The sequence below is a fragment of the Pezoporus wallicus genome, unplaced genomic scaffold, assembly GCF_028554395.1.
Source record: "Pezoporus wallicus isolate ANWC-B61680 ecotype Strahan unplaced genomic scaffold, APGP_CSIRO_Pwel_v1 contig_360, whole genome shotgun sequence".
In the NCBI taxonomy this organism is placed as follows: domain Eukaryota; kingdom Metazoa; phylum Chordata; class Aves; order Psittaciformes; family Psittacidae; genus Pezoporus; species Pezoporus wallicus.
The window spans coordinates 5,202,340-5,229,882 of NW_026640059.1; the positions used below are offsets into that span (position 1 = coordinate 5,202,340).

Here is a 27,543-nt window from a genome sequence, read left to right on the forward strand (position 1 = left end):
CCGTTGCGGGGGGAGAGGGTGTGAGGGGTTTTCCACAGCGGACGGGCAGGTCGCCACCTCCAGACGCACGTACCGCAGGTAACAGTGGCGGGTGGTGCGGGGAGCTGGGCCCGGCGTCAGGCGGGGAAAGGGAGACCTGCCTTCGGCGGGTCGGTGCCTCGGAAAGGATGGGAGGGCACCCCCGCGGTCAGCGCGTTGCGACCGGCAGTTACGGGCTTCAACGCTGCCACCGGTGAAGCTGGGCCTGGAGAACGAGCGGCCTCGGTCACAGGGAGGGGCTGAGCAGGTCACAGCCTGCCAGTGTGTGGTGGGGCGGCCCAGAGGGCAAGGTGGGGAGGAGGGTGTGGATTGCTGTGCGCACGTCTGGGGAAGGTCTGCAAAATGAGTACCGCTGGGGGGTACCGCAGGTGTGACACCCACCGTGGCTCTGCTCCCTGCGTAACGGGTGCAAAACCAGTTCTGGAGTTGTGGGTGGCATTGCACTGTGTCGTGTTTGGCACAGAGGATATAGGATGAATTTGTTACATGTGTATGTTTGCTGTACAGGGTAGTTCTGAAGAGAGTGATAGAGTTTTTTGGAAAGGAGAATAATACCCCTTTCCTGATCATAAATTGGCATTGTGCCACAGTACTGTGTACAAGAACTGCTTCTTAACAAAGCACATGAGCATACAAGCACCTCTTTTTTTTTTTTTTTTTTTTGGATGCTTAACTAAGGTGTGGCCTTAGAACATGCTGGCAACTGAGGAAGCTCCACTTCCCACCCCTCCTCTTCAAAAAAATCTTTACCACAGAGAAGCTTTCTGTGGGGTACAGCGTGGGCCATTGCAGTGTGTGAGCTACCGGTGGTGAGTTCCCACCCTTCCTTACCGTGTGGTGACTTGTTCTTGTCCATGCCTGCAACCTCCTCCTGTTACAGAGAGCTCTGAATACAGTTTAATTTCATTCTGGAAGGCTGGAGGCCTAAATTATACACAGCTAAATGCTAGGGCATTTTCCCATCGTCAATGTGGTTGATTCATTTGAAATTTTCTGTAACTCCCAAATGTGCCAAGAAATTTGTGTCATCGTGGTGCCTATTTATTAAAAATAACTATCTTGGTTATGCCAGCAGCTGCTGTGAAAATGCAGTCTGCTGCTTTTCACATCATACGGTGTTAAATGTATTTTTTATTCTTTAGTATTTGAAAAATAATGTTAAATTAATGGCAATTGTTTAATTAAGTGTAGTATTTGTACATTATCACTGATGCATAACCTGGACTTTAATGTGATGAAAAGATGATGAAAACTTGGGTTAGCACAGGTCATTTGAACCAAAGGAGATGATTGGTTTCATGTGTTGGAGAACAATGGTGATTAGATGATTTTGCCACATTTTAACTCTGTTTGCTGCCTTTGCTGGCAGGACATGAGCCCTGGTTTGTCAGTGCTCATGTTTGATGGCATCTCGTTGCAGGTTTCTCTGTTACTTCCGGTTCGGCTGTGCCTGGAACAGTGGGTTTCAGTTATGGTTGGTGGATTTGTGAGTTCTGCGGATGGCTGGTGGGGGATTCTCAAAATGCAACAATCGAGCCTGTAGTCAGTTGTCTAGGCAGCAGCTGTGAGAACCAGGAGGCAGGAACGCAAATCCTTCCACAGCTTGTGTTTTTTTTCAGTATGAGAGACTTGTTTTAACCATTGTGGCAGATGAGAAGTACTGTTTATTCTGTCAAATACATAGGATCAGTTTCTTGTGTTTTGTTACCCCTGATCAGTGGTTTCAGCAAGGAGGCAATCCTGGTGCTGTTATTTTTGTCAGCCTTTTGAATGATCTACAGTAGGAGTAACAGAATAGGAATTTGGTATTATGTAGGACATCAAGAGCCAAGATACATTAGTTTTCAGGCAGAGGAGGGGCAGGCGTGCTGCAGTAAAGCTATGCCGTGTTCAGGAGCAACCTACACGCAGTCAGGGACATTACTCGTGACAGAGGACTTTCCACAATGGAGTACTGTTAAAATTTATCTCCTATCCTACACTTTTGAGACAAAGTTTAATGAATAATAAACCTACACAGATTTGGTGGTTTTCTTTTTCTGTTTTCCCAGAATATTTTGAGATCTTTTTGCTGTCTGACAGAATGTAAATGTGTGTAATTCAGCAAAACACATTCTTGGCGGCGCTTTTTTTTTTTTTTTTTTTTTTTTTTTACCAAGGAAAAGATTTGTTGTCTTAATATTTCTGTTGTACTGCTAGCATAGAGCACCTTAATGCTGCAGCAGTTACCATTGCTTGATTCCCTTTTTGGAAAACATATAGATTTATGTGCAGAAAATACAAACCAGTTTTTTTGATGATATCTTATTGGGCAGTCCAATTGTAACCAAAAGCATCTGTAATTTCAGAGAGAGCTGTTTGCAGGCTTCTCCATTTATAAAGAACTGTGTTGAGTACTTCTTTCTTAGAAGATAAAGAATAAAAGGGTTTTTGTACTTTAACATATTCTCAATCTCTGTTTTGGGTTTTTGGGAGGCAGATCCCCAGATTAAAACGTGGCATAAAGAGACAAACTAGTTTACAACAAACACCTGTCCTTTTAGATTGTTTACAGGAGAGTATTTATTCTAGCCAGCTTCACCATTAGCTTAATGTTCCAGAATCCTTCTGGTAGCAACTTCCTTAGCACTGACCTGAAAGGCAGTCAGATTCACAGATTTTGTTTTTTAATAAGCAGTGTATTTGTTACTGAGCTAAAGGCTGTACCCTCACATTTCTTCAGTTGTTTCTTACCCATAAAAGCCACATGATGAGTTTTTAGATAGTTATTTGGGGCTAACTGGAGTCTGCCGAATCTGTTCATGAAAATGCCTTCCTAAATATGCCAGCACCTTTTAAATGAAAGGGGTCTGTGCTTGACTTTCCATTTATCACACAAGAATGAATTTACAGTTTTGCAAGTCTTTTCCTATTGTCTTTTAACCTTTGCTTTCAGCTGGTTTGAGATGAAAAATATTAAGTCATAGGACTTCTGTCCATATGGGGAGGAAAAAGCACTGTGTAATTACTTGGTGAGTTTATATTTGGTTGGAAAATCAACATAGATGAAGAGGGACTGCTCCCCAAGTTCCTAAATTCTTATTGTTTGGATTCTTGCTACCAAAATATGGGTAAAGAGTTGGAAGGATGTATGTTGAGAGCCTATAGTTGTTTGAAGGGTGTCCACAGGATTTAGCATGAGAGACAGGGGTAGCACACACAGTACTGGAATACGGCATGCTGAGGAGAATGCTGTGAACTCCTCCTCAGCGACTTGACTGTTGAATCGGAAGACCTGACACTTTCAGGAAAACAATAAAAAAGCTGTTTCTGAGGCCTTCTCTTAGGTGTCGCTGGGGTGCATGTCTTGTTGAGATGGGGACAGTAGTAAGCTACTTTGTTAAAATGGAACAATTTCAGAAGTCTAGCGTCTTTCACTGGATAATGGTATGTTCAGTTTCCCTGGATGGTAACTGGATCAATTGCTAAGTTTTTGTATGAATTTTTAAAACACCAAAGGATGCAGTCTTTCCTGGACTTTAAACTGTAAAGTAGAGCATGGGGTACACATGCTGCCAACATGAATGTTGAGCAATCTTTTCCCACAGTGTGGTTTTTTGTTTGTTTTTTTTTTTTTCAAAAACAAGCCTAATCACATTGCCTTGAAATTCTTTTATTCAGTTCCTCTACAGTTACGCTTTATGTTCCTGTTCACAGACAACTGGATGTGTTTCTTCAAAGCATACGTAGCTTTCACTTCAGTCAGGCATATCTGCTCCCCACCCCCAGTTTGCAATGTTCCCACTTGCAGCATTTTCAGTAAACATGGGATAAATTGAGTATACAGAAATAGCTTCTTCTATAAAATTTCCATTAAAAAAATAACAAGTTTTTATTTACAAAGTGTTTGCTACTACAAAGTAACATTTCCTACAGGTTCAAATATACTATTTGCTAATGCCAGTGTTCCTATTAGGAAAGTAAAACTTTGTGTATGCATTTTTCTTTATAGCTTTGTCAGTGTTTAAAGCACATATAATACTACCGTGTTCTTTTTTTATACTACTCCTAGCCATGTACAATGTGGTAGTAGAAATTGATACTATTTGATCAGGACAAAAAAAGAAAAAAAGGCAGTCTTTCTGCAAGAAACAAAACTTCAGTTTATAATTTAAAGGTAAAGAAAGAAATCTATGGAGAGTTCAAAAATACCCAGCAAATTATTTAAAAGATGAATGGGCAACTTGGACTTTCTGAAAGAGAAGTTTAGCACAAGAAAAGGGGTAGAAGTTCCTGCCAAAGTGTTTGTGTGACACTTGATGCGAATACATGTTTTGGGGGAGGAAGGGAGTAAAATGAATGGATTAAAAAAAATCCTCAGGAATTGGATTTGTCAGTGCTGCTCTTCTTTCCCACCCATTATGTTTACAAACACTCCTTTGAACTCAGCAGTGAAGGTCATAAAATAGCTTTGTCCATGACTGGCCTCAGTCTTATTTTTTCTTTTTTTAAAAGTTGATGGACTTTCAAGGGGTTCCTGCATTTTAAACAGAAAATGGGAGTGTCTCTAACTTACTTTAATGCAGAATATAGTGGGTATTAAAAAGTGCTACTGTAACAGGGGGACAGATGGACCTGCCCTTTTTATCACATACTGCATGTTGCAGCGGCTCTGTTAACGCTGGTTGACATCAGGGTTAACTTGCTGCCAAGGGACTGATCTGTTGCCAGGTCACGTAAGAAGTGCCAACAGACATGTACTGTTGTAAAAACTGTGCCTGTACTTGCTGGCTTGTTACTCCTGATGCAGAGTAGGATATGCAAATACAGAGGCTGGTGCCTTGGTCCTAGGGCATTGTTTGCAGTTAGGACCTGAGGAACGAGGGCGAATGAACTCATACCCTAGTTCTTACAGGCTTGTTCAAAGTAGGATTACTTTTTCACAGTAGGTGCTTGTGAGATGCAGTGTTTTGTAACATTTGCATATACTTCTCTGAAGTATTTTTCATATACACAGCCTGGCTTTAGAGACAAGGGAATGTGCCAGAAACTTGTATGATGGGCTGTGATTCAGCCAGTGTTTTCCTATGGAAATTCTAGATCCACTTAATGCCTGCATTAGTACAATCAAATCTGCCCATTGTTAGAAGTTACATTTGAGATTTAACAAACCCACCAAAAAAAAAGTGGAGATTGATTTTGTGGACTTTTTTTTTTTTTAAGTCAGTGTTTTTTGTGGCCATTCAGAATAATTGTATGTGACCTAAAAGTGTCACTGGGAAGGGCTCTTTGGCATGCCTTATTTTAAAGGCATGCCATTGTTGCTTCATGGAAAGCACAGAACCAGATAGTGCTAGGGATTAATTTATGTTTCCCTCAGCCTGGATAATGCAAATAGGCTAAAATCACTCCACTGTTAAAGACTCATTTTGTCTTAGAAAAACCTTCAGTAGAGATGACTTTGACTTAGATTTACAATTGGATTCAATTTCTACATAGCTGTATCCTGCTATCCCATGTTGTTCATATATCTAAAGCACCTATGCCTGGAAAGCATCAAGTATTTAAGAATGGCATTTTGAGAAGTCAGAAGATTTAAGTGGTTGCCACTTATTCTAGCCCATACCAAATACTAAGAAGAGAGGCAAGTCTGGGCTACTGGAAAGTTCCTGTATCTGCTTGGAGTTATCATGGCCCTCCACAGATACTGATCCAGGTCAGCCTGCTTTGCTTTTTGGAGAATGGAAAAAATTAGGTTATTAATTTGCACCACATATTCCCTAAGTGGGAGGTTTTCTCCTGTCATTTGGATGGTTAGATCTCAGGTATTTCTTGTGCCCAGTTTTGAGCAAGGATTTTTGGTGTCCTTCAGCTTAGGTGGATATTCTGAATGTTTTTTTAAGTATTGTCAAGAAGATGTAAATGGGGAAAAAACATTTGGTTTTGGATGATCCTTGTGATAGGTCAGACAAGGCAGGAGTATTAAAGATGTAGAATGAACATGCACTCTCTAAATAGCTGCGATAAACAGTCCCTTCAGTTGTTACTGTCAGGCTGCTTTTATGAGCATTCCCTCACCTAGCTGTCAGTATCAGCTGGGTTAGGTACCAGGGATGCCAACTCAAGTAATTAGATTGAATGAGATAAGAAGTACTTGTATGAGCAGCTCTACAGTGACTCGAAAGAATGCTTAATACTTAGGAGAAAGAATGAACAACTTAAGAGTAATGCTGGTTGTGGGGAATTTTTTGGCAATATACCTGGGTCCAGGGGAAAACAGTTACAGTCTCTTAAAAACACTCACCAGGCTAAATTTTGTAACAGCTAAATAAGAAAGAGATAATCTGATCTCAGAACTTGGTTAAATCTAAGGAATGAGAGTTGCAGAAAGTTTCATGGTGTCAGGATTTGGTTATGTGAAAGGCTGCCAGGAGAAAGCTGAGTATTTAGAGCTGTTAAGATGCTTGCAAGGGCAGGTGTGTGATAATCAAAAGTTACAAATGACTTGGTGCCTTGCAGACATAGGTGAAAATTCAAGAAGTGGCATATTTTAAAACCCAAAACCTCAAGAAACAGCACAAGGATGCTTAGCCTCTTCTTTGCTCATCAGTAACACTACAAGAGGAACCGTTTCCCAGTGCTGAAGGTTGAGATGCCTTCAGCTATACAATATGCCAGGCCTTGGAGTAACTGACCTGCAGCATTTCCTAATTTAAAATCAAGCCAGCTTGTATTAAGCAGAAGGATATCACCTCAAAGTCTTGACTATAACTAGAATTTTTAAAATCAAAAGTTTAAAAAGCTCCTATAGTCTTTTTGAAGCTTCATTCTATCTTATTTATTCCTGAGAGACTTTTTGTAATGAAAAGATATAAATTAGGTGGGTCAGTCAAGAGATAACTTGTTTTGGTTTGTTTACTATATACTATACCCTGTGGTTATTGCTTTGTTTTTAAATGAATCCAAAACCCAAGTATCTTTCAACTTACTAAAAGGAAAGTAAATCTTCTCAATAAACTACCTGGAATATTTTCAGCTAAAAAGAGCCAGTTAATTATAAAAATGAGCACTACCCAGTGTTTGAGTGTAATTAAGTTTCAACAATGCTCTTGAATTAAACTGGTGGCTGTAGTCAGAAGAAAGAGCACTTGACATTTGAAACCTTCAGTGTGGAATTCTAAATTCCAGCATTGTTTTATGTCTGAGCTTGAGGGCTTTGCTTTCCTTAAATAAAAAAAAAAGGGGAAAGTAAAAGGGGGGGGGGGGGAGATCAAAATTTGATTAGGCCTTTTTACATAATGTTAATTCAGGCTGACCTAGTTGATCAGATCCTTCTGTGGGTATTCTGCATACTCAGCAATTTCCAACTGCTCAAAAGGATTAGGAGTATTTGTAAGTTATAGTTTAAAAGAACTAAACAAAACCCTTAACCAAGATGGACATATCTAGTGTGGCTGGTACTAGGTTTAATGAAGTTAGTTAGTTAAAATCATACCTTCAGTTAAACTAGTATAATTTGCTTTAGTCTTTACTTAAATACACACACTTTCTTAGATTAGGTGGGTTGCTGCCTGCAAATCCAGTGTTCAAATGAAAAGAGTGACACACTTTAATAACAATGAAAAACTCCAGAATGCACAAACATTATGTCAGATTTCCATATAATAGAGAAAAGCTGTATCCCACTCAGATTATTTTCATCTAGCTTGTGGTGCTGACAAGTCAAATTAAGTTGGTTTTTTTGTTTTTTTTTTAAGCACCATAAAGTAAGTCCAGAAATAAAGCTGTTTACTGCAACATATAAAAGAGCATTTACACATAGCATTCTATTGCTTGCAACCAAGTGCTTTCTGAATGTATAACCAAGAAACAGTGTTTCAAGACACAAAAACATGTCACTTAAAATTTACATTAAATAGAATTAGTATGAAAATTTGAATGTTAACCTTGTCTTGTAAGAGATACCATTTAGTACCATTTGCTCCTTGTTTCCTATCAGTGAATGTCAGGGGTATTGCACGAGACAGGAGAAGATGATAACAACTGAATGGAAAAAATGGGAAGCCCAGTCTTGCTAATAACTGTTTTACTCTGGAAAATATCCACTGCTGGCTTTCAAAAGAAGGAATGGCTGGCATGTTGAAGCAACTGAGCACAACTCCCGCCATTAGCTTGGTGGGAGCTGTGTGGTTACTTAATATTCTCAATCCCCTTGTTACTCATAATGCTCAGAGCTCATTTCAGATGCAACACCTTCATTTTGTGAGGTCCTGCAGTTACCTGTGATGTTCTGGGGTGGTTAGGTTTTTTACTTTTTTTTATCAGGCAAGATCAACTGGAAGGATTGAAGGGCTTGCCTAAGATCATACACAAGTGATTATGGCGGGAGAACACCCAAAATTCTAGTTCCCAGACTTCAGTGTAACCACAAGACCGCAGTGCTATAGTTGAACTTCATCCTCAACTTGGCACAGTGAATTCCAAGGAAATAATTTCCTTTTGAAGTCTTCTAAATGTTCTAACTTGTTTTGTCCTTTGTATTCAATTAGTTCAGGAAAAATAACTTTTAAAGACTTGGTTCAACTGTCTAAATAAATGTAGCATGCTCCTAGATGTCTTTAGGTTTCTTTTTCAAGTTGATAGCTTGAAGTTTGCCAGAAAGCAAGCAGCTGTGCAGTCTGCCGCTTTGAAGCGAATGGACAGCAATGGAAGCAAGGTATCACTGAAGATCCTCCTATAAAGCAGAAGGCACACTGACTGCTAATAGAACACATTCAGTTTCTGGGCCGGAAGCCTTTTTTGCCAGGTTCTTACAGTTCAAAGTGCTCCTCTTTAGCAATTGTTTAGTGGTTTGCTGTTTTGTTGTTTTTTTTTTTTTTTTCACACAGATCTTGAGTGGGAAATGTGAAGAGATCATAAAGTTAAATGTGTCCCTATTGTATTGCTGGGGGGGATAACTTCAGAAAATGTTTCCCTCTTAAAAAGTTCCTATGTCAGGTATCTTTGGTCTGCCCTCTTCAATGAAAGCTGATTGAAAGGATGGTTTTTGAAAAACCAATGGGTTTTCAAGAATAAAAACAATTATCTGTTTAAATGAACTATCATTCATAGAGCTGACAATTCCATAGTAATGTACGTGGAGTATGTTACGTTCTCTTATTTCAAAAGTGAGCCACTTCAGTTAAGTATATTGACTCTCTCAGCAAGAATATTATTTTTTATTTGTAAAGCTTTTCTTCATATAGAGGTAGAGTTACAGATTTGGTTGAAGTGAGGTGTTGTAAATCCCTTAGTCTGGTGTTGCCTGTGAGCCATGAGCACAGGACAGTCTTAACAGTCTTGCCCAGAGAGTAACGTGGTAGGCATGTAAGAATTCTTTTAGTTTGTGTGTTTGCAACTCATTTGTGTAAGCTGGACAGCTCTGCTTGCTCAGTCAAGAGGTAGACCGAATTAATGGTGCCACCCAGACTGTACCTCAGATGCAGGAGTTTGATTACCTGTGAAAAGTTTCTATCTGGATGCTTTAATTTTTATTGTAAACATGCAGGGGTGCTTGTCTGCTCCTTGCAGTTTTACCTGTCCTCTATGTAGCTAGGCCTGTGTTAGCTCTTTTGTCTGATAGCCAGGTAGCTTTTTAGCTGCAGCCTCCATTTACCCCACTTGCTCAGGCTTGGTGCTTCTAGATACGGCTGGCTTGAGTGCACGTTTGTCTGTGGACATGACCATGTTGTGCTAAGAGTATTGGTCACAGCAGTCCACGGGTAACAGTTTGCTGCCATTGCTCAAGCAACAGTATGACAAGCTGCCTAATCTCATAACTAAATACCAGAGCCAACCCTGTTGAGCTCTGACAGCTAATAGAGTGGTACTTAGAAACAGGTCAGCTATTTCCATACAGTGTAAAAACTAAAAAGAAGTAACACTATTTTAACCTAATTAAAAATGGTTAATTTCAAGACTAGTTAAAATACTGGATGTTAGAAAACCATAGGAGAAGTACATGTACAGTGTATTCTGCTCTGTTTCTGAAGCTTTTTTTTTAAAATGAGGTCTTGACGGTTGGATGTGATGTTAACTTTAGAACACTGAGCGTCCTGTTACAAATCTAAATAACAGCTGAAATGGGATTCATGTTGTGTATGTTGAGCTACACATTATTTTGAGAAGTGGTATTTTGATACTACTGTTTTCAGAGGCGCATCAAGGTGAGTGCAACAGAAGTTAATGGTAAGAAAGTCAGTCTGTCCTAATCTAAGCTGACTAGAATAAAAAACAAGAAATGATGTATTGTTGAAATTTAATTTTTTTCCTATGAACCTCAACATACAGCTTTAACAGCTATGTGACATGCCCATCCTGAATTTGAAAACACTGCCTTGAGAACATGCTGCCTGAGATCCTCTTTTAAAAAAACCAGTGTGCTATAAAATCAAAGGGATTATAAAGTTAGAACAGTAAAGTAGAAGCTCTACAGGATACACTATAATCTAGAAATACAATTCTTTTCCTTGAAAAAAGCTGGTGCAGAGAATACTGCTGTTTTTATCCTGACTGTTTAATAATGGCTAAGAATAATCACTTATAATAAATTAGGTCTGCAGTATAAATGAACATATGAACCTTTCAAAAGAGACATACTAATGTTAATTTTAGAGTATCTAAAACGGATTTAAACTATTTCAAGATTCATTTTATCGCAATTTATATTACTTTAGGAATCTTCTATACAGCAAGTTGAACAGAAAAAAGCAAACATTCTAACAGCCCCCTTTCCCTAGAACAATTTTCATATAGGATAGTTTTAAATAGCTATTTCAGCACACCTGTGTGTGCTCTCGCTCCCCGTTTTCCTAAAGGTAGCACAGCCAAAAGACAATGTGAGAACTGACATTTGTTGACTGACGCTGTTTTCCTTTCCATCTGGTAAAGACAGAGATTTGAGTATGTCCCAAAATGGAAAATGTGAATTTCGTGTTTACTTTGCCAAATCTCCAGGGGACTTTGTTCTTTTCCTTGGTTATAGTTGATAAACCCCACATCACTCTGTGTCTGCATGTCACTCTGTGTTCAGGTACAAAAAGTTTTCAATTTCAGCTGTGGCTGAAACTTCAGTGAAATCCAAACAGGAGCTCCCATTAGGAATCTTTGAGCAGCATTTTGTATATTCCATTTTCTACTGTCCTTATTCTGGGGAGGAAGAATCGTCATCTTCATCCTCTTCATCCTCATCATTGAATGAGCATGGAGTTTCTCCCCGTGATTCTGAGTAGCGTGATGTTGCACTGCTGGACTGTTGACTGCTTGGGGCAAGAAGCTGCCCAGTTGCTAAGGCCACTTCAGCATCCAAACATAACCCTGGATTCTCACTATTAAAACAACAGAAATGGTGAAGTTTAGAGGATTTCAGATGACGTTTAAAGCTTTTTGACCTCAGCTTTTCCTTTAGTTAAAGAAATGCTACCAACATTAAACACAGCTAATAGTTATGGAAACAGCTGAAGTGTTGAAGTAACATAAAAGATTGTTGGGTGGTTTGTTGTTGTTTTTTATTTTTTTCATAACCAACTAGTAGAGTTGCTCAAGCTGAATAAAGTTAAAAAAATAAATCCCTCAGAGTTTTTTCAATACACAGAAATGTTTGGAATATGAAATTAAACTGTTAAATGCCATGTGGAAGAACCTGTTTCAGACTGATCTCTCTTTCTGCTTTTTAAGGTACAGGTAACTTCCAAGCAAAGCACAGTTGTTACAGTGTTTTTGCATTGGATTGTTATTGTTGGTGGTGTTTTGTGCTTGGTTTTTAATTTATGATTAGACTGTGTAGATTAAATTTCTTTCATGATTGATAGTTTAAGCAGTAGTGCATTTAGACACCAAACATCCTCCTGCGTTCTTCAGAAGTATTATCAGGCTTTGTTCTATGTGTAATAAACTATTTGTAGTCCATGCCCAGGCAGGTATTCAAGGTTAATCAGGAGAACTCTGTCATTATAGTAAGGGCTTGAAAGTGATTTGATTCTTTTGAAACATAGGTACAATATAGGTAATATGTTCAAAATTCAAAACATGTTGATTTGACCTTTCAAATGTAATTATAAAAGAAGACAGAATAAGGCTCATTTAAAATGAAAGATCAACCATACAGAAGACATTTCATTACCTACATATAAATAATATGAAATAGTGAGCTTATTGAAGTATCACAAGCATATACCATAATCTTTGACTTAATTTTATTTACCTTGATTTAGCATCAGAAGTGCCTCCTGCTACCTCTAAATGTGAACCTGCTTGTGCTGAACTTGAAAGTAACCCTTGATTTATCCACGAAAATCCTGATGACATATCTAGAAGAAAAGTATCATTGTATTTATGACAGCTACTTGATATTTTCTTCCTTTTATTATCTTAAACTTCACATTCTCTTTGCAGTTAAGATTCCTTAAAACTGTAGATGTGGCCTGTTTAATCAAGATGAAATTATAAAGCTGTACATACACCCCCAGTGTTTGTGGATGCACTCAAGCCTTGCACTCCCTCACACTCACAGTTGTGGTTACTTCTATGAAACTCTCCCCTCTGCTTGAAGAGGGTTGATGCTGCAGATGACCCTGGCCAGTAGCCATATGCAATCACAGGTACCTGAAATAGTTTTGGAGGTTGTACAGATTGATCCTATGCCCCAAAGTGCCTTTGCTGTTGCGCTTGGTGAAGGTGTAAATGGAATTGTACTTGTCAGGACTGGAGATACTGCAAGGAAGCCATCATGAAGGCAGTATGTGTTTTTCAGTTGTGTGTGTTCTGATGGCCAAAGGCAGTTTCAATTCAGTGGTCTCACAACTGGCTGCAATGCAGCCTCCTAATCTGTTCTGATGGATCAGCTGTGGATGTGAACACACCATGTCAGAGGTCTTGTGCCAAGAGTACGAAAGAGAGATCCTGTTGTATACTGCATGTGTGAGGTGCAAGTCTCCTCCCCAGGGAAAGCAAATTTTAGGACTAAAACGGCCTTGCAGTACTGTGGAATTCCTTGAGGTAGTTTGTTGGAAGCCCTCTGAGGCACGAGTGGGTTACTTACAAACCTCATAGAACCTGTTTTCAAATTCTGTAGCAAGTAATGCCAGTCACCTGTTTCCAGTTATGCACATTTCTGCTAAGAGAATCAGCAAAACTAGTCCATTGACCCAAGTACACATGGGATATTTTTTGGGGGTGTGTATATATGGTTTTAACTTCTTTCTTAGATAAGATGTTTCTACAGACCTACCCAAATTCCATCTCAACACAAAGTTCAAATTGAAATGAATTATCAGGACTGTCTAGTTCTTCTCCATGGTGCTTGCATGTGGTTCCAGCTGGATGCATTAAACCAGGAGTTACTGTGCTTAGTTAGTTGCTATGCCTAACCAAACCTCTGTTCGGTACAGCACGATGGCAATAAAAATCAGATTGCACTATTCATACTGTACCTAGAATTGCTCCGTAACAGCAGACAAGAGGAATAACTTTGTTACATATGCTTTCTTGTTTGTCTGTGTTCTAGTTAAGCTTTGGCTTGAGATTTGCCAGTGTCTGGCTCTAGCATGGGACTGTTCTAAGGAGATTGTCACAACCACAGAAAGTGGCTCACCATCCACTGGGATCCACATGCTACCTTGTTTTGTGCTGTGGAGACCCATTAGCAGTGAGGTATTTAAATGCTCTGGTACAAGGCAAGGCTAGCAAGGTCAATGTTCCTGCCAACAGCCTTTAGAACATGACAGAAAATATTAAGTGGCAGCTTTAGGGTGATCTCTGAGGATGGGATAGATGAGAATAGTTAAACATGGACATAGCTGGATGGCTTTCATTAAGATTGCCATAAATGCAGGTTTGTTTTTACAGAGAACACATTCTACAGTCTCCTCTTGTCTTTGCAGGAAGAGGCTGAACCATTTAGAATGACTGCATTGTCATAGATTAATAAAGTGGATTAGAGATGTATCACAGCGTTGTTTCCTGGTCTTTTGAAGGGATGTACCTGTATGTACACGTTTAATATTTCAGGAGAATAACAAGTTGCTGCTAGTAATATTGCATTTTATTAACACTGTGGGATAATAGCTAGTTAGCTTTGTGAAAAGCAAGGTGAAGGAAAGTTTGGATTTTACACATAAGGCAGAAAGGAGGTTCATAGATGCCTATCCCTGCCTTGTACTTTCATTGCCTTCTAATTCTATTTTCCAGTGGGCTCCAAGAAGCCAGGGAAAAGAAGTTTTAACATTTAAGAAGCCATTTCCTGTCTGAAGAGAACTGTTAAAAGAGAATGCTGCCTACAATGAAAAGACTTACTACTTAGAACAGAACAGAGAAGTTACTAATAGTACACCTGTGAACCAGGGAAAGCAGCTCAGAAAAACCCTCCCAAGGTGGTACAGGCCAGTCTAAGAGTGGCACCCTTATTATCGACAGACATATCTTGCAGCAGATATCCTTGGCAGAAATTTCTTCTTTATATGAGAAGGAGCAGATATCCTTGGAAGAAATTTGTTCCTCATATGAGAAGGCTCTAAAGAAACATCATCAATAGCCTTAGTAATTAATGCTAAAGTGAAAGTGCTGCATAGGATTATTGCTGATGGCCAAACAAGCTTGTTCATTCAGTAGTACTTTTATCTCTTCAGTTCTAACTCCAGCCCACTGCCAGTCAAAGCTTGTTATGCAGGTAGATGATAGCAAAGCATTTCTCCATGCAGGGGAGAAGGAAACAAAAAGAAGTGTTGTAATCTAGAGGTCCTAAACTGTACCCCTTTATGTGCTCACTGCCTTAGTGGGATATGTACAAGTGAGGGGTTGTTACCACAAGTAATGTACCTCAAAATATTTATCCGTAGTCTCATTTCTAGGAGTCAGGACTCAGCTGACAAATACCAGACCTGAATTTACATTAAATACTTCTAGTATATGCATGGCTTAAAAGGTACAAGATAGTTTTCAGGATATGGTTCTACAAGAGTTTATGCTTGTCTCAGTCAGTGGTGTATTTCACCTCATCCAGCAATCTCACTCCCTTTTTACTTAAAACTGTTCTGGTATGAGCCCTTAACTAGCCATTTCGACATGCTGCATTGTCAGAAAGGTCTCTGCCAGATAAAGAACCTACAGTTTAGTACCCTGAACCAGACCATTAAGAGGACAGAGGAAAGTAACTGTCAAAATTAAGAAATGGGCAGGAATGCACAATTAGGAATGTGACCCTGGTGTGCATCTTTAGCTGGTGCGAGTATAATACGAGAAATGACACTGCTCCTTCCACAGTAAGAAGGCTGTAGTGTAGTCTGCTTTATGTCCATTGCTTTTGCTGGATTACCTACTTAGTTCATCAAGCATATCAAATTAGGGCACTTGAAGAATGGCTAAACCACATGATCCTCTTGCAAAGAGAATACACTAAAAGGCTTTGATATATCAGTTCAGCAGTTCCAAGCAAATTATTTGTCATGTTTAATGTGTCTAGAAGTAACTTCTTTCTTTTAAACCTGAGATGGTCCAAGTTTTGTCATTTAAATTTCTTTCATTGAACTAGTTGAGACTTGGATTCTTCCAACCGCTTCGCCAGCCCTGTTAGCAAGAACTACAGGCCAAACCACTGTTAAGTGTTTGGAAGTCAGTAATTATCTGGAAAAAAAAAAAGAAAAAGATGCCGAGGCTACAGTCAAACTAACAACATTGTATGGGAAATGACTTGCCTGCTTACATGTACTAGAACAGGACTGGTTTCTACAGCAGTTCAGTCCACAGATTCAGCTCGTTTAGGAGAACTTTAATCTTGAATGTAATAAATTGACCCAGTGAATAAATAAGAGACCTTGATTTGCTCTTCTTGTATAGCAGTAATTGAAGCCAAGGTACTTAACAGTGCCATCATGACAGCTACAGAAGTAACCATAAAGTCTAGAAACCAGCGATGAGCCTTCTGTTTCACTGTCATTGCAGGGTAAGAAACAACATCTGAAGGCTGTCAAAGTTAAAACAGGAAGCGAGACTTAACTGAAAAATTCACAACTGGGCAAATGCTGGGGTTTCAAGTATTGTGCAAAACATTTAAATCAGTTTCCCTTATGTCAGTTACTGCCATTAGAAACATGTACTATGCAATTCACACAATTAAGTAGCAAGCAACAGATAGAAGAAACCTTTGAAAATAAATGTATCTACTCTAGTAACACTTCTGGAGTAATTTTTTTCACAAGCTGAAGCTTGTCTGAAGAGTATGTTACTCACCTCATTTTAAGTAAAATATAAAAATCAATACATTTCTAATGACCGGGTTTCTGGCTGATGGTCTGCTACTAGAGATATAATCACCATGTTCTTTAAGCTATCTTCAAATCTGTTCTTCTTGGGTTAGTTTCTTTGAAACAGAGGACTATTTGTTTCTCACTTGCACAGGAACATAATGGTTGTTTTGCCTTTAGTGCTTTCAGTAAAACCCCCACCAGCAGTACTTAGTGTGACTAAATTTTTTTCAAAACAAACTAAAATGACCTACTAAGCACTAGTTTAGACATTTATCACTTTAATCACGAAAGCTGGTTTTATTTGGTATATCGTGTAATGACAGGGTTTTTTGCAAATGTAAAGCAACCCTGTTTTCTGAAGAGAAATTAATGCAGGTTTAAATTGGAACAGAAATCTTGGTTTGTTCCTTGATAGACAGGCACAGTTAAGTAACCTGAACACTGCAACACTGTTAAAAGATGTGGGTTCTGCTCCTTTCCCGTTTTTTTTACATTGGTGGTAAATGTGGTAGGTAATTTTCAGTTGAATGAGCCAGCAAGGAACAAATTAAAATTTCTTTCAACTTCTCTTTTTGACATCAGTGTAGCCTTATAAAGACTTGGGGGGGCAATTTCAAAATTGACTGAAATTAAAAAATGAAATCTTAGTTTTGAAACCCACAGCACAAGGGGACCAGGAAAATGCAAACAAGCCTTGATAAACATAAGCACATTTGATGTAGTTTGGAATGTTAAGCCATTTAGAATGTACTGATCTTAGTGAATGTAACTGAGTTCTAATTTAGATCCAGCAGTTTTCGTATCACAAATTTTAAGCAACTGTTTAATTCTTAGTTCTCTCACATAGTAAAATCAAGGACACAAAAACCCAAACGTTCAGCTTCCTGACTACTTAACTATATTATCCTTAGCAAAACAAAACAGCATTAATATAAAGCCTGCATTTTAAATTATCCTGACATAAGGATTAAGTGTTGCCACCAGAAGGGAATCACCTTTAGTAAAGTTAAAAAGTCAAATGTTTGAAGTGTCCAGCCTAGCTGTGTGAAAGACAGACTTTTATACTACTGTAGATTAATCAAGATTAAAGCCTCGTTAGTAGAGAAACCAAGGCAATAGCTTTGCTCCCCTCTTCTTCAAAAATGAAGGTGTGCATACAGTTAATTCCTTGGGTAACACTTCCCTTACAGATGAAGTCCCTCCAGAAACTTGAGAAAATACTGGCCTACTTTTAAGCTTGGGCAGAGCAGGAAGAACGCAGTGTGACAGTAGCTAAAGGACTGATTATAAATTTTAGCAGCTCTAGTCCAACAATTGAAGATTTGAGCCTATTAAGTGTGCCCTGTTCAAGCAGCGTGACTAGGGGAGGTAAAAGCCTCAGTGTGAGACTCTTGTCCTGGAACTCTTTGGAGCTTTTTGCTTTTATTTAGAGCATCTCTGTTCTCAGGTGGAACCTGCTGGCTTGGGAGTCACTTGTAGATTACATTCACTCACTTTAAGATACTCTTTCTTTCCTTTTCCTCCTCAGCTTTGGAGGAGCTGCCTTCCAGCCTGCTCTTTCATTCATCCAGTGTCATGAAAAATTAGTATTAATCCATGAAAATCTGACCTTGGTGTCAGTTCAGCTATTTAAGAAATAACTTCTTCATAACACAATTCACGCAGGAGTTTGTTGTTATAGATCAGTGTAAATTAAATTTACAGGACTATTACGATAAACCTTCCAAAATGACCTGTAAAAGAACTGGTTTCTGTACCAACCCTACTAGCTCCCACAAAACTTCAATTGTTATGTACTTACGTGGGCTAATATCATTAAATTTGCTTTGGTTAACTAATGCTTTGAATTTGATCAGGAATGTAAAAGTCTCATCTATAACTTACCTGTGACGTAGCCTTCTAAAGCTTTGGGCACCAGTGATTTTGCAGTTCTTAGATCCTCAGCTGAGCATTTGCCTGACTCGAGCCCAAAGGACATTCCCATTCTCTTCAGCACCTCACTGTCATCATGAATCTCAAAAGTGTTATCGAAATTAAAGAGGTATTCAAATCTGCATGTGAAAAGTCAAAGTGAGATGGCTTGAAAAGAGCACAGCTATGTGGGTTTTGCCTGTTCATCCTGCATTGAGGTAAGTATCCCGATCCTTCATTATCTGCAAAGGGTCCTTAAGGGAAAAAAAAGTGCAGCAAATGCTTTTTCTCTTCTGCTTCTGTTACTGGCATGCCTATGGGATGTAAAATGGCACTTTCTCAATTAAAGTAACTTTACCACTGCAGGAAGTCTAAAGTTTTCTACCTCATTAAACAGATTCAAAGGGGAAGAGGGAGGCCTTATTGAACATGAACCTTCACTTGTACTAAATCCAGTGTTTTTAAAGGTCATCTGCAGCCCTGTCACCAAAATAACTACTTTGTTTTTGCTTCTTGGACATTTCATTTTCTGTTCTAATGTGCAACACTCCTCCTGTGAAGTGACCTATTTACCTTGGTCTAGTTTTGCATTTTTGGATGCAGCTAGCAATGCATTCTGTTCTAAGTCTTTTATGTTCACAACCTACCATTTCTTGCTGCAGGATTCTCAGAATGCTTTTCATTGCCTATAGAAGTGGAAATAGTGATTTAAACTTAAGACAGCTTTAAGAAGAAAAGCTGGGGCACCTGTGGTGACTGGCCTTATGCTCTGATCAGAGGCTAGTAAATGCCCAGACAGCCCCAGTGCAGGGATCACGATACAGGCTGGCTCCCAGTGCCTCATTTTCTGCTAACAAATCCTTTATGCCTGGAAAAGCAACCCATCTGTGAGAGACAGTCTTTAAAAGATAACTCACTGGTGGGTCTTCCATCAGCTCTTCAAGCTCATGTCACATGCGGATTTTTATTTTATTTTTTTTTTAATTTAAATACTAATTTTCTTGGATCCAGTAAGTTTGGAGAAGTTTCACCTTTTGTGCTTAGGCACAACATTTTCATCTAGTAATCTGCATGCTTGGAATGAGGTGTAACTGTCAGTTACAGGCATCATCTCTTTTGTGACTTACACAGTATTACCTGTAAAACCTACTGTTTATGCACCTGTACTTATTTAAGCATAACCACATCAAAAGGGAAAATAAGATATGTCACTTTAAGTGGTAAAATGACATTCCTGCTACCTGGACTGGTGCACCTAAAGTCAAGTAATTACGTTTGCACAAACAGGGGATGAGAGAAGCGTCATACCAAGTTTCTACCAGCAAGCTGTGTAGTAACTAAGTTATAACTGAATTCAGCTTTTATGGTACAGGATTAAAGATTGTATTTACTGATAGCTCTAGCTTTCTCCTCCCAGGTGTTGTGGTCAAATACTAGATGTTAGAAAGGAGCCGAACTCCTTTCCATCCCCCTTCAAGTTTCCAAACAAACTTACAGTAGTATTTCCCCAGATATAGTCTCCAGCAACCTGCAGCCCCTGATGCAGGAAGTTCTGCACTTCCTCCACCTCTGCTGTTAAGACCTGTTTGAGGATTTTCTGTCAGGGACTTGACGTAACCCCTTTTAGAACACAGAGAAACTTTTGGCATGAGCAACATCAAATGCTATGATCTGCATAGACTGACTGTTACAAAACCACTTATATTCCTTATGTCTATAACCTAGCGCCTGGTATCTGCTCTTGTCTCTTAACTTTAATAAGCAACTGTGTCCAGGTATTCTCTGGGCATACACTCCATGTCATCCATGATTTTACAGAAACCTGTGAATCCACTGTCCTCTCTTTTTCTAGGCCATGGAGTCCATCTGTTCCTTCTGTGTCTCTCGCCTGGTTATGCTACACTTTTTCCAAGAACAGGAGAGGATACAGTATTCCAGATATGAAAGCACTATACACATCTAATTTTACATTGTATTTCTTACTGGTTTTGCTAATAATTCCCAGCATTGTTTTGACTGTTCTTGAGAAATCCTTTTTTGTTCTCATAGAATGATCTACTGGGCTGCTATCTTAAAATTCAGTGCTAAAAGATCACTCCAGAGGCCAATGCTGTGAATGTGAAATTTGGGTGCAGTTCCTGTCCCTTCGCAAGGTAAGTGCAAATTTGATCAACAACTAATTTAATCTGGAGTTTCTGCTCTTGCAGGCAATTCTTTCTCTAAGGGTAGATGAGCCTACTTTCTACATGTTTACTTTCACAGATAGTATTGTATGTCCAATAGCAAAATCCTCTGCGTTTTCCATTAAAAGCAACATGTTCTTATTTTCCACATTTGTGATACCTCTATTGTGTTTGAATGCTTCTTTAAAACTAGGTATTCTGGTTCTTTTATTTTCTCCTTTTCCCCAAGACCTACAGCATTTATACAGAGGCACCATATACAATAAATACATTTTTTTTTCCTCTTTAAATGGGACTTACTTGCTCAGGTGCCTCATCTTTTCAATATAATTTTTAACTGTTTTATCTTCAGACTGCTTTTCTTGACACCAGCTTCAGAAATGCCATTCCCAGCATGCTGCTTGGCACCCGGCTGCCTGCCTTCTCAAACTCTAAACAAAACTCGCCCAGTAACCTCAACCTCTTTGTTTTGCATGTGAGAAATTTCATCCTGTTTTGGCTAGATCAAGCCTGTTCTTGCATAGGAAAAACCTTAGGAGACACAAACCTATGTTCCTCATGATGCTAAGTCCCCTTTATATGTACCATTTTTCCAAGCAATTATTTTAGAAGATTCTCTGTAAATACAGTTTTGAGTAGCAAATCCTATGAGGTTATCTGTTCATTGGACTTTCTAACATCACCTGCTGTGGCATTATAAATGTCAACCAACCAGTGTTGATAACATGTATGAATGTTACTTGGGAGAAGGAATGGAAGCCCTTTAAGCAGTGGATTATTAACTGACCTTAAAGGGCCGGCACTCAAGCTGACCAGTTAGGCAACACAAACGCTAATAAATTACAGAATTAGTTTGGACAAATGTAAGTGAACATTTTTGCCAACTGCCATATTTAGCAGATCAATGTAATAGTGCTTTAAACACAAGCAGTTTCTGCCACTGTTTATCTACACACTGCTGCTGTCACTGATCAGTTGCACAAACAACAACCACAGTGGAAAGCTTGTTTAATTTGGGTTGTACACTTAACGATCTCCAGATGACAGCAATATTGAAGCTGGGTTACATAAAATGAAGTATCAACAGCTTAAATCACTTTGGTGTGTTCATTCTTAGTAGTACTGTTTTCTTACAGTTTGAAACTGGAGGCACATTGTTAACCTTCTCTAAATCCCAAATTCCAGGTTAATCTCTGACAACTTTAAATCACCAGTTCTGAAGCTTCAGTATGAAACTACTGAACTTTTAAACGAACTCAAACCTAAATGGAAAGCACTGTTTAAAGCGCAGTGAGAACTGCATAGTATGCTAATAAAATAAGGATACAGTCAAGCTAAATCAATGTAGAATCTAAAATTCCCAACTTGCTGAAATACAGCATAAACTGAAGTATTCTAAAGTTTTGTTACAGAATATACTGGACTTCAGCCAAATTTTCTACAAAAATTCAACTTTTAATAATATTGCTTTTGCACATTGGTAGTTAGGTTACTAGAGACTATCTATTTTGCCATGTTAATGGAATTCAAGTTCAATAAGGGATTTGAATAGCACCAAGTGAAGTCTGTAATCTTCAGTACTGAGGCAGAGCCAGCTGTTTTCAGCTAATAAACTGTGATCTGATTAAAAGTTAGCATAACAGTACCTCATACTTCCAGCTATATTTTCATGGGATGAAGAGGATAAGCAGCCAGAAGTATGTAAGTGATTTTCAGATGAATTAGTGCAACTTTATCAATTTGCTTACAAAGGCAGTATTTCAAATTTCTGTATTATATCCTTCCTTTTTTTTCCCCTTCAAAGGGTCACCTACACCTTTCTGCTATTAAAAGACACATTCAAAGTTACTACTATCACCTCTAGGCTTTTATTTTTGTGTTACATGGACCACCTTGTGTTTCTGACTAAATACATTTACGGCACATTAGAAATATGAACTCAGAAGCACTAACACATACTGGTGCTATCCTAGTATAGAATTCGATTCAGTTATTCCTGTGTAGTGAATGCGCTTTGAAGTGTCAGTCTTAAGTGCCTTTTAGAAACAGTGAAAGTCAGCCTGTTCTAACTAGTGGCTGTAAGGCAATGTTGATAAACATTGCTTCATTTTTTATACATATAGTTTACTAGAAGTAATTCAAATTAGCTATTGTCACTTCAGGGAGGTGTTTTGTTTAGGGTTTTTTTGTTGGTTTTGGTTTGGTTTTAGATATATATAAAATATGTATATATGTGTGTCTATCTAGTATATGTGTAAGGTATATAATACTATTTATATGATATATAATTATATATAATACATATTTCAATATATATTACTATAAATTACTACATAATATATTCATTAATATATAGTATATATTACATCATTTACTGATATCAATAGATATCAATATATTTATATACTATGTATTACTAAAAAATATGTTATATAGTATACACACATTACTAATTTATTAATATAAAAATTAAATATTTCTATAAATATTTACTGGTATCTGTCTCATGTTTATGTAGCTATTATATATTACATTATATTTCAATATTATTCCATATTATATTATAGATAAATATATCTATAATATTTAATATATATTAATATATAATAGATATATCTTGTATAATAGCTAATAATTGATATATCATATATTAGATTTATTATGTTTTCTATGCTTATATATTAACATTAGATATTATAAATACTTAGTAAATAATATCCTATATAGTGTAGCTTTTATATTACATTATATAACATATTTGTGTTATATTATGTCATATATAATTTATATTATGTATATAGGATTGTACAGTATATGTATAATATATATAATATATACGTAATTATATTATGTATAAAATTATGTTTTAGATGCTTATATATTAACATTAGATATTATAAATACTGAGTAAATAATATGGAATAATATTTAAAATATAATGTAATACCATAGTAGATATTATATAAATATATATTATAGCATAAACTATACTGGAATAGAATATATATTTTATATATGTTATTATATATAAAATGTTATACATGTTTATATATAACAAGCATACATATGTTTGATATAGAGAGAATATATGTATCATAACTTTATGCTATAGACATACTATAATGAATCTTATATAAAGTTACATAATTACACATAATATATAATATTATATATCAATATATCTGCATCTATTGCTATATTAATATCGAGATATTAGAATATATAACTGTTTTAAATAAAATTATAATTATAATTACTTACTATAAATTATATATTATACAGTATATATTATGTCGTATTTCAATATATCTAATATATTAATACAATCATATGTTTATAGTTATTTACATAGAATCATAGAATAGTTAGGGTTGGAAAGGACCTTAAGATCATCAATTTCCAACCCCCCTGCCATGGGCAGGGACACCTCACATTAAGCCATATCACCCAAGGCCTCGTCCAACCTGGTCTTGAACACTGCCAGGGATGGAGCATTCACAACCTCCCTGGGCAACCTATTCCAGTGCCTCACCACCCCAATACATACATTAATATATACTATATATATTATATATATTTTATCTTATATCACACATGATAATTTTATGCTATAATATGGTAATATTCTATAATAATAGAATATAATTATAATAAAATATAATTTGTTGCATATATATTAATTTGATACCAATGAAAACTATATATTATAATGTATGATATTATATCTATTATACTAGATTCTATAATATATCACATACTATACATTATAGAATTTAATACCTTTTTAATTTTCATTAATATTTTAATGTAATATTCATTATATTAGTATTTAATACTTAGATTATTTATCAATATATTGACTTATTATGTTTATATATTACCTATACATTACATTAGGCAATGATATACCTAATATATTGCGTTATATATTGTATGATATATATACACATATATAAACAAACCAAAACAACAAAAAAAGAAGCTAAAAGAAAACACCCCCCTGAAGTGACAATAGCATATTTAATTCACTTCTAGTAAACTAGAGAAGTTCTCTGATTTGTTCTAATAAAAATTCTATTCACAAAGAAAATACAGTTCTAAAAATTGATTCCGTAAACACTCACTTATCACTTGATATGCTGCAGTCTATAACTGTTCTTTTGCTAGTGTTGACTATTAAGAAAGGCAGCTGTATTGTGGAGTTCAAAGCTGGAGGGCCTTGATTTCGTTGTTCATTTTGCTGATTTCTTTGTACCAAGTTTTTGAATGCTATTTGCTGTAAAAAGAAAGAGAAAACGATCACTGACAAAAAAATAGAAGACATCAGTGTGGAACTTCACAAGCTGTTATTTACAAACTCCCAACAGCTCCAGGAATTTTCTGTCAAAAGGTAAGTTGTAGCCTGACTCCCTCTCTGCACTAGTGTGGCTTAGCAGGAACAGAAGTTAAACATTAGCTTCTCACCCAACTCCTAATGGCTATGCCCCCCTCACAGTCCCCAGAGAAGAAACAAGACAGGAGCAATAAAATAAAGCTTGATGAAGAACAGTTCCCCATTCCTTTCAAAAAGGCACTGCAGGCACTGTTACATTATATGCACAACCACCTCACATTGGGAGCTTCTTACACTTAAAAAATAATTATCAGAAATGCCAACATTTCCCACTTCCCAGAACCTGTATTCTCCTTGCCTTCTCATCCATCTCCCTCTTTTCTCTCTCAGAAAAATTGGTTTTGAAATTCTCCTCTAAAAGTTTTTAAACAGGTGCTGTTCATGACACAGCTCCCTTGCTATTATCTCTGACTGCATATGTATGAAAATGTGTAGGTTTGGGAGATGTTACTTGAGGGACTGGAAGTCAGTGTGCTTACCCAGTTTGAGGCATTACTTAGTTCACTTAAGGGGAAGATGGACAGACAGAATCCCAAAGCACTTGTAAACCATTTGACAATGAACATAATCAAGGAAATAGTGACAGTTGTAGACAGTAAAGGAGTCCAACTCTGTAATTTTCAGACTAACAGTTAAGAGGGCTGACTAATAGTTAAGAGGGCCTGAGTTGCCTTACTGTCACCAGGACAATTTCATGTTACTGTTATAGAAGCTGCTAATTTATTAGATCAGACAGATGGAATTGTACCCTAAGTAGAGACACAGTTTTTGGTGACGAAACAAGAAGCATTAGATATTTAAAAGTTTCAGTATATAGCTAATTATATGAAAATTTTATCCATATAGTTGCACCAGGAAAAAAAAAAAATAGCCTTATTGCCCAAAGCCTCATTAAAAAGCCCAAATGCATTAAATTACGGAAAGTCTTCAAAGACCAAAACTCTTCAGAATGCTTCTAGCTATTTAGAAAATTTCACTTTATAAGCAAAGATGCATTTGAAATAAATTTCTGCAAAGCCAAAATCTAAGTCATCTCAAAGGTGGATGTCAGAAGGTAAGAGTTGGATTTCCCACTCTAAAGATCCAGAAGTGTCCGTCTGTCTCCTCCAAAACAACTCTCTACTCGTTACACACATTGTTGTGTCATAAATTTTGTTGCTTAGAATCAGAGAGAAATTTTCTGCAAGAACTACTCCAAGAAGCAAACTCTGTGGGGGGGACAGGGATGACTCTGAGTCAGTGGAAGCAGTTGCAAGGTGTTCCCATTCCCACTAATGGTGACAGACCTTCAGAATACTAAGAAAACACTTGTGGCACACAGCTGCAGCAGCATGCCTGTTCACTCTAGTAAAACACAGACCAGAGAGTGAAGTTGAGAGGTACCCCTACTAGAAGCCAGGAAGGTCACAGCATGAAACTTTTCTCCACAGTACATCATAGCTGCTAAATAAATCTAGGAGGAACTTCAGAAGTTCTAATATGTCAGATCAGAACTTGGTGATTTCATTTACAGAAAAAATAATTAAGTATACCTGCAGCAGCAGTTCTTGTAGTTGGGCTCGCTTCTGTTTTATCCTTTCAATCCGCTTCTGTTTCTCTATCTTAAAATATAAATGCATCAAGATATTTACTTGGTTACCTTGTTTGTTCCAGTGTGCCAAACTGAAGAGGCTTTACAGCTGCACCTTACAGAAACACACACTTTCTTTAAAAATGGTGCTGGATTCCAGGGCACAGTAAGTGAACTGCAGAATTCTTTTCAGGCCTACCCATTTGCCATATATTGTGTTATTTTTCAAAACAGACTAATTGTACAGCCACAGGAGTTTCTCCATGGAACAGGTCAATAGATAAACTGCTGTCCTTCCCATTCTTCCTCTTTTGTATTGTGCACTGAATGCCAGTTAGTACCAAACTAAATGCTTGAGGAAAGGGTGCTTTGGGATTAGTTGGTTGGTTCCTTTTTTTCCATCCTGCCCCCCACTCTTTTTGGAATTGTGCCCATCCCTTCCACTGTTGTTCTGGCTGCAAGCTACTAGATATAAACGTGTGGAGACTGTGCTCAGGATCATCACCTGCATCTCTCCAGAGAACTTCACTTTTTGTTTGGACTACTTATTTGAGACTTGCTTAAACTAACAAGATTTCAGCAACAAAAAGGGGTGGAGGTAACATTATCTACATGAGCACAGGTTTCACTTCTTGCAAGAGTTCTTTTAATGCTAGTTTGAGGGGCAAAGCTGCATTCAACCTAAATATGCAGTGTTTGGGACAGCAATGGCACCAATGACTACTGACACTGCAGAGACAACTAAGGACACTTTAAATAGTGTCCTGGGGCAACCCTAGTAAACGATGCAGTCTTCAAAACTAAACTCTTCTATTTTATTTACAGTGGTGCTTTGTGGACCCCCACCCCCTCCTTAAAGTTTCCTTCAGAGCACAGTAGATGACTTTCTTTGCTGGGACAAACATGTAACTCTCAAAACCAATACACAGTACAGATTCTAATTTAGACATGGTTTCTGTATAACAGGCTTTTTTGTACTGGTTTCTCATTTTTGTACTGGTAGTCTTATTATGTAAGAACACATGAAAAAGAGTTCGCACTTTACACAGCTTTAAAGAGGAAAATGAATTCAGGTTTTCACACCATGCAAATGCAGCTTTATTTTCTATTTTTTTCAGTTATGCCATAGGAAGCAACATTTTAAAAAACTACGCCTGGCTTCCATTTTGTGCATTTGTAATTGGAGCC

The 27,543-nt window shown here is 37.5% G+C and overlaps 1 protein-coding gene across 8 annotated transcripts in view; it reads right to left on the minus strand.

Annotated features, from left to right (window-relative positions):
- Positions 1–10,555: 10,555 nt before the first annotated feature.
- The window catches only part of TFDP2 (transcription factor Dp-2), a 56,595-nt gene continuing 39,607 nt past the window's right edge, over positions 10,556–27,543 (minus strand). For 6 of the 8 annotated variants that reach the window (XM_057417125.1, XM_057417124.1, XM_057417130.1 and 3 more), the window contains 5 exons: positions 26,318–26,386; positions 24,517–24,668; positions 18,183–18,349; positions 12,260–12,365; positions 10,556–11,384 (listed from right to left, as the gene is read on the minus strand). In XM_057417125.1, coding sequence (XP_057273108.1) covers positions 11,201–11,384; positions 12,260–12,365; positions 18,183–18,349; positions 24,517–24,668; positions 26,318–26,386 — 678 coding nt within the window. In that variant the 3' untranslated portion in view covers positions 10,556–11,200. The remainder of the gene's footprint in view (positions 11,385–12,259; positions 12,366–18,182; positions 18,350–24,516; positions 24,669–26,317; positions 26,387–27,543) is intronic. The other 2 variants (XM_057417127.1, XM_057417129.1) reach the window with 2 other exon arrangements.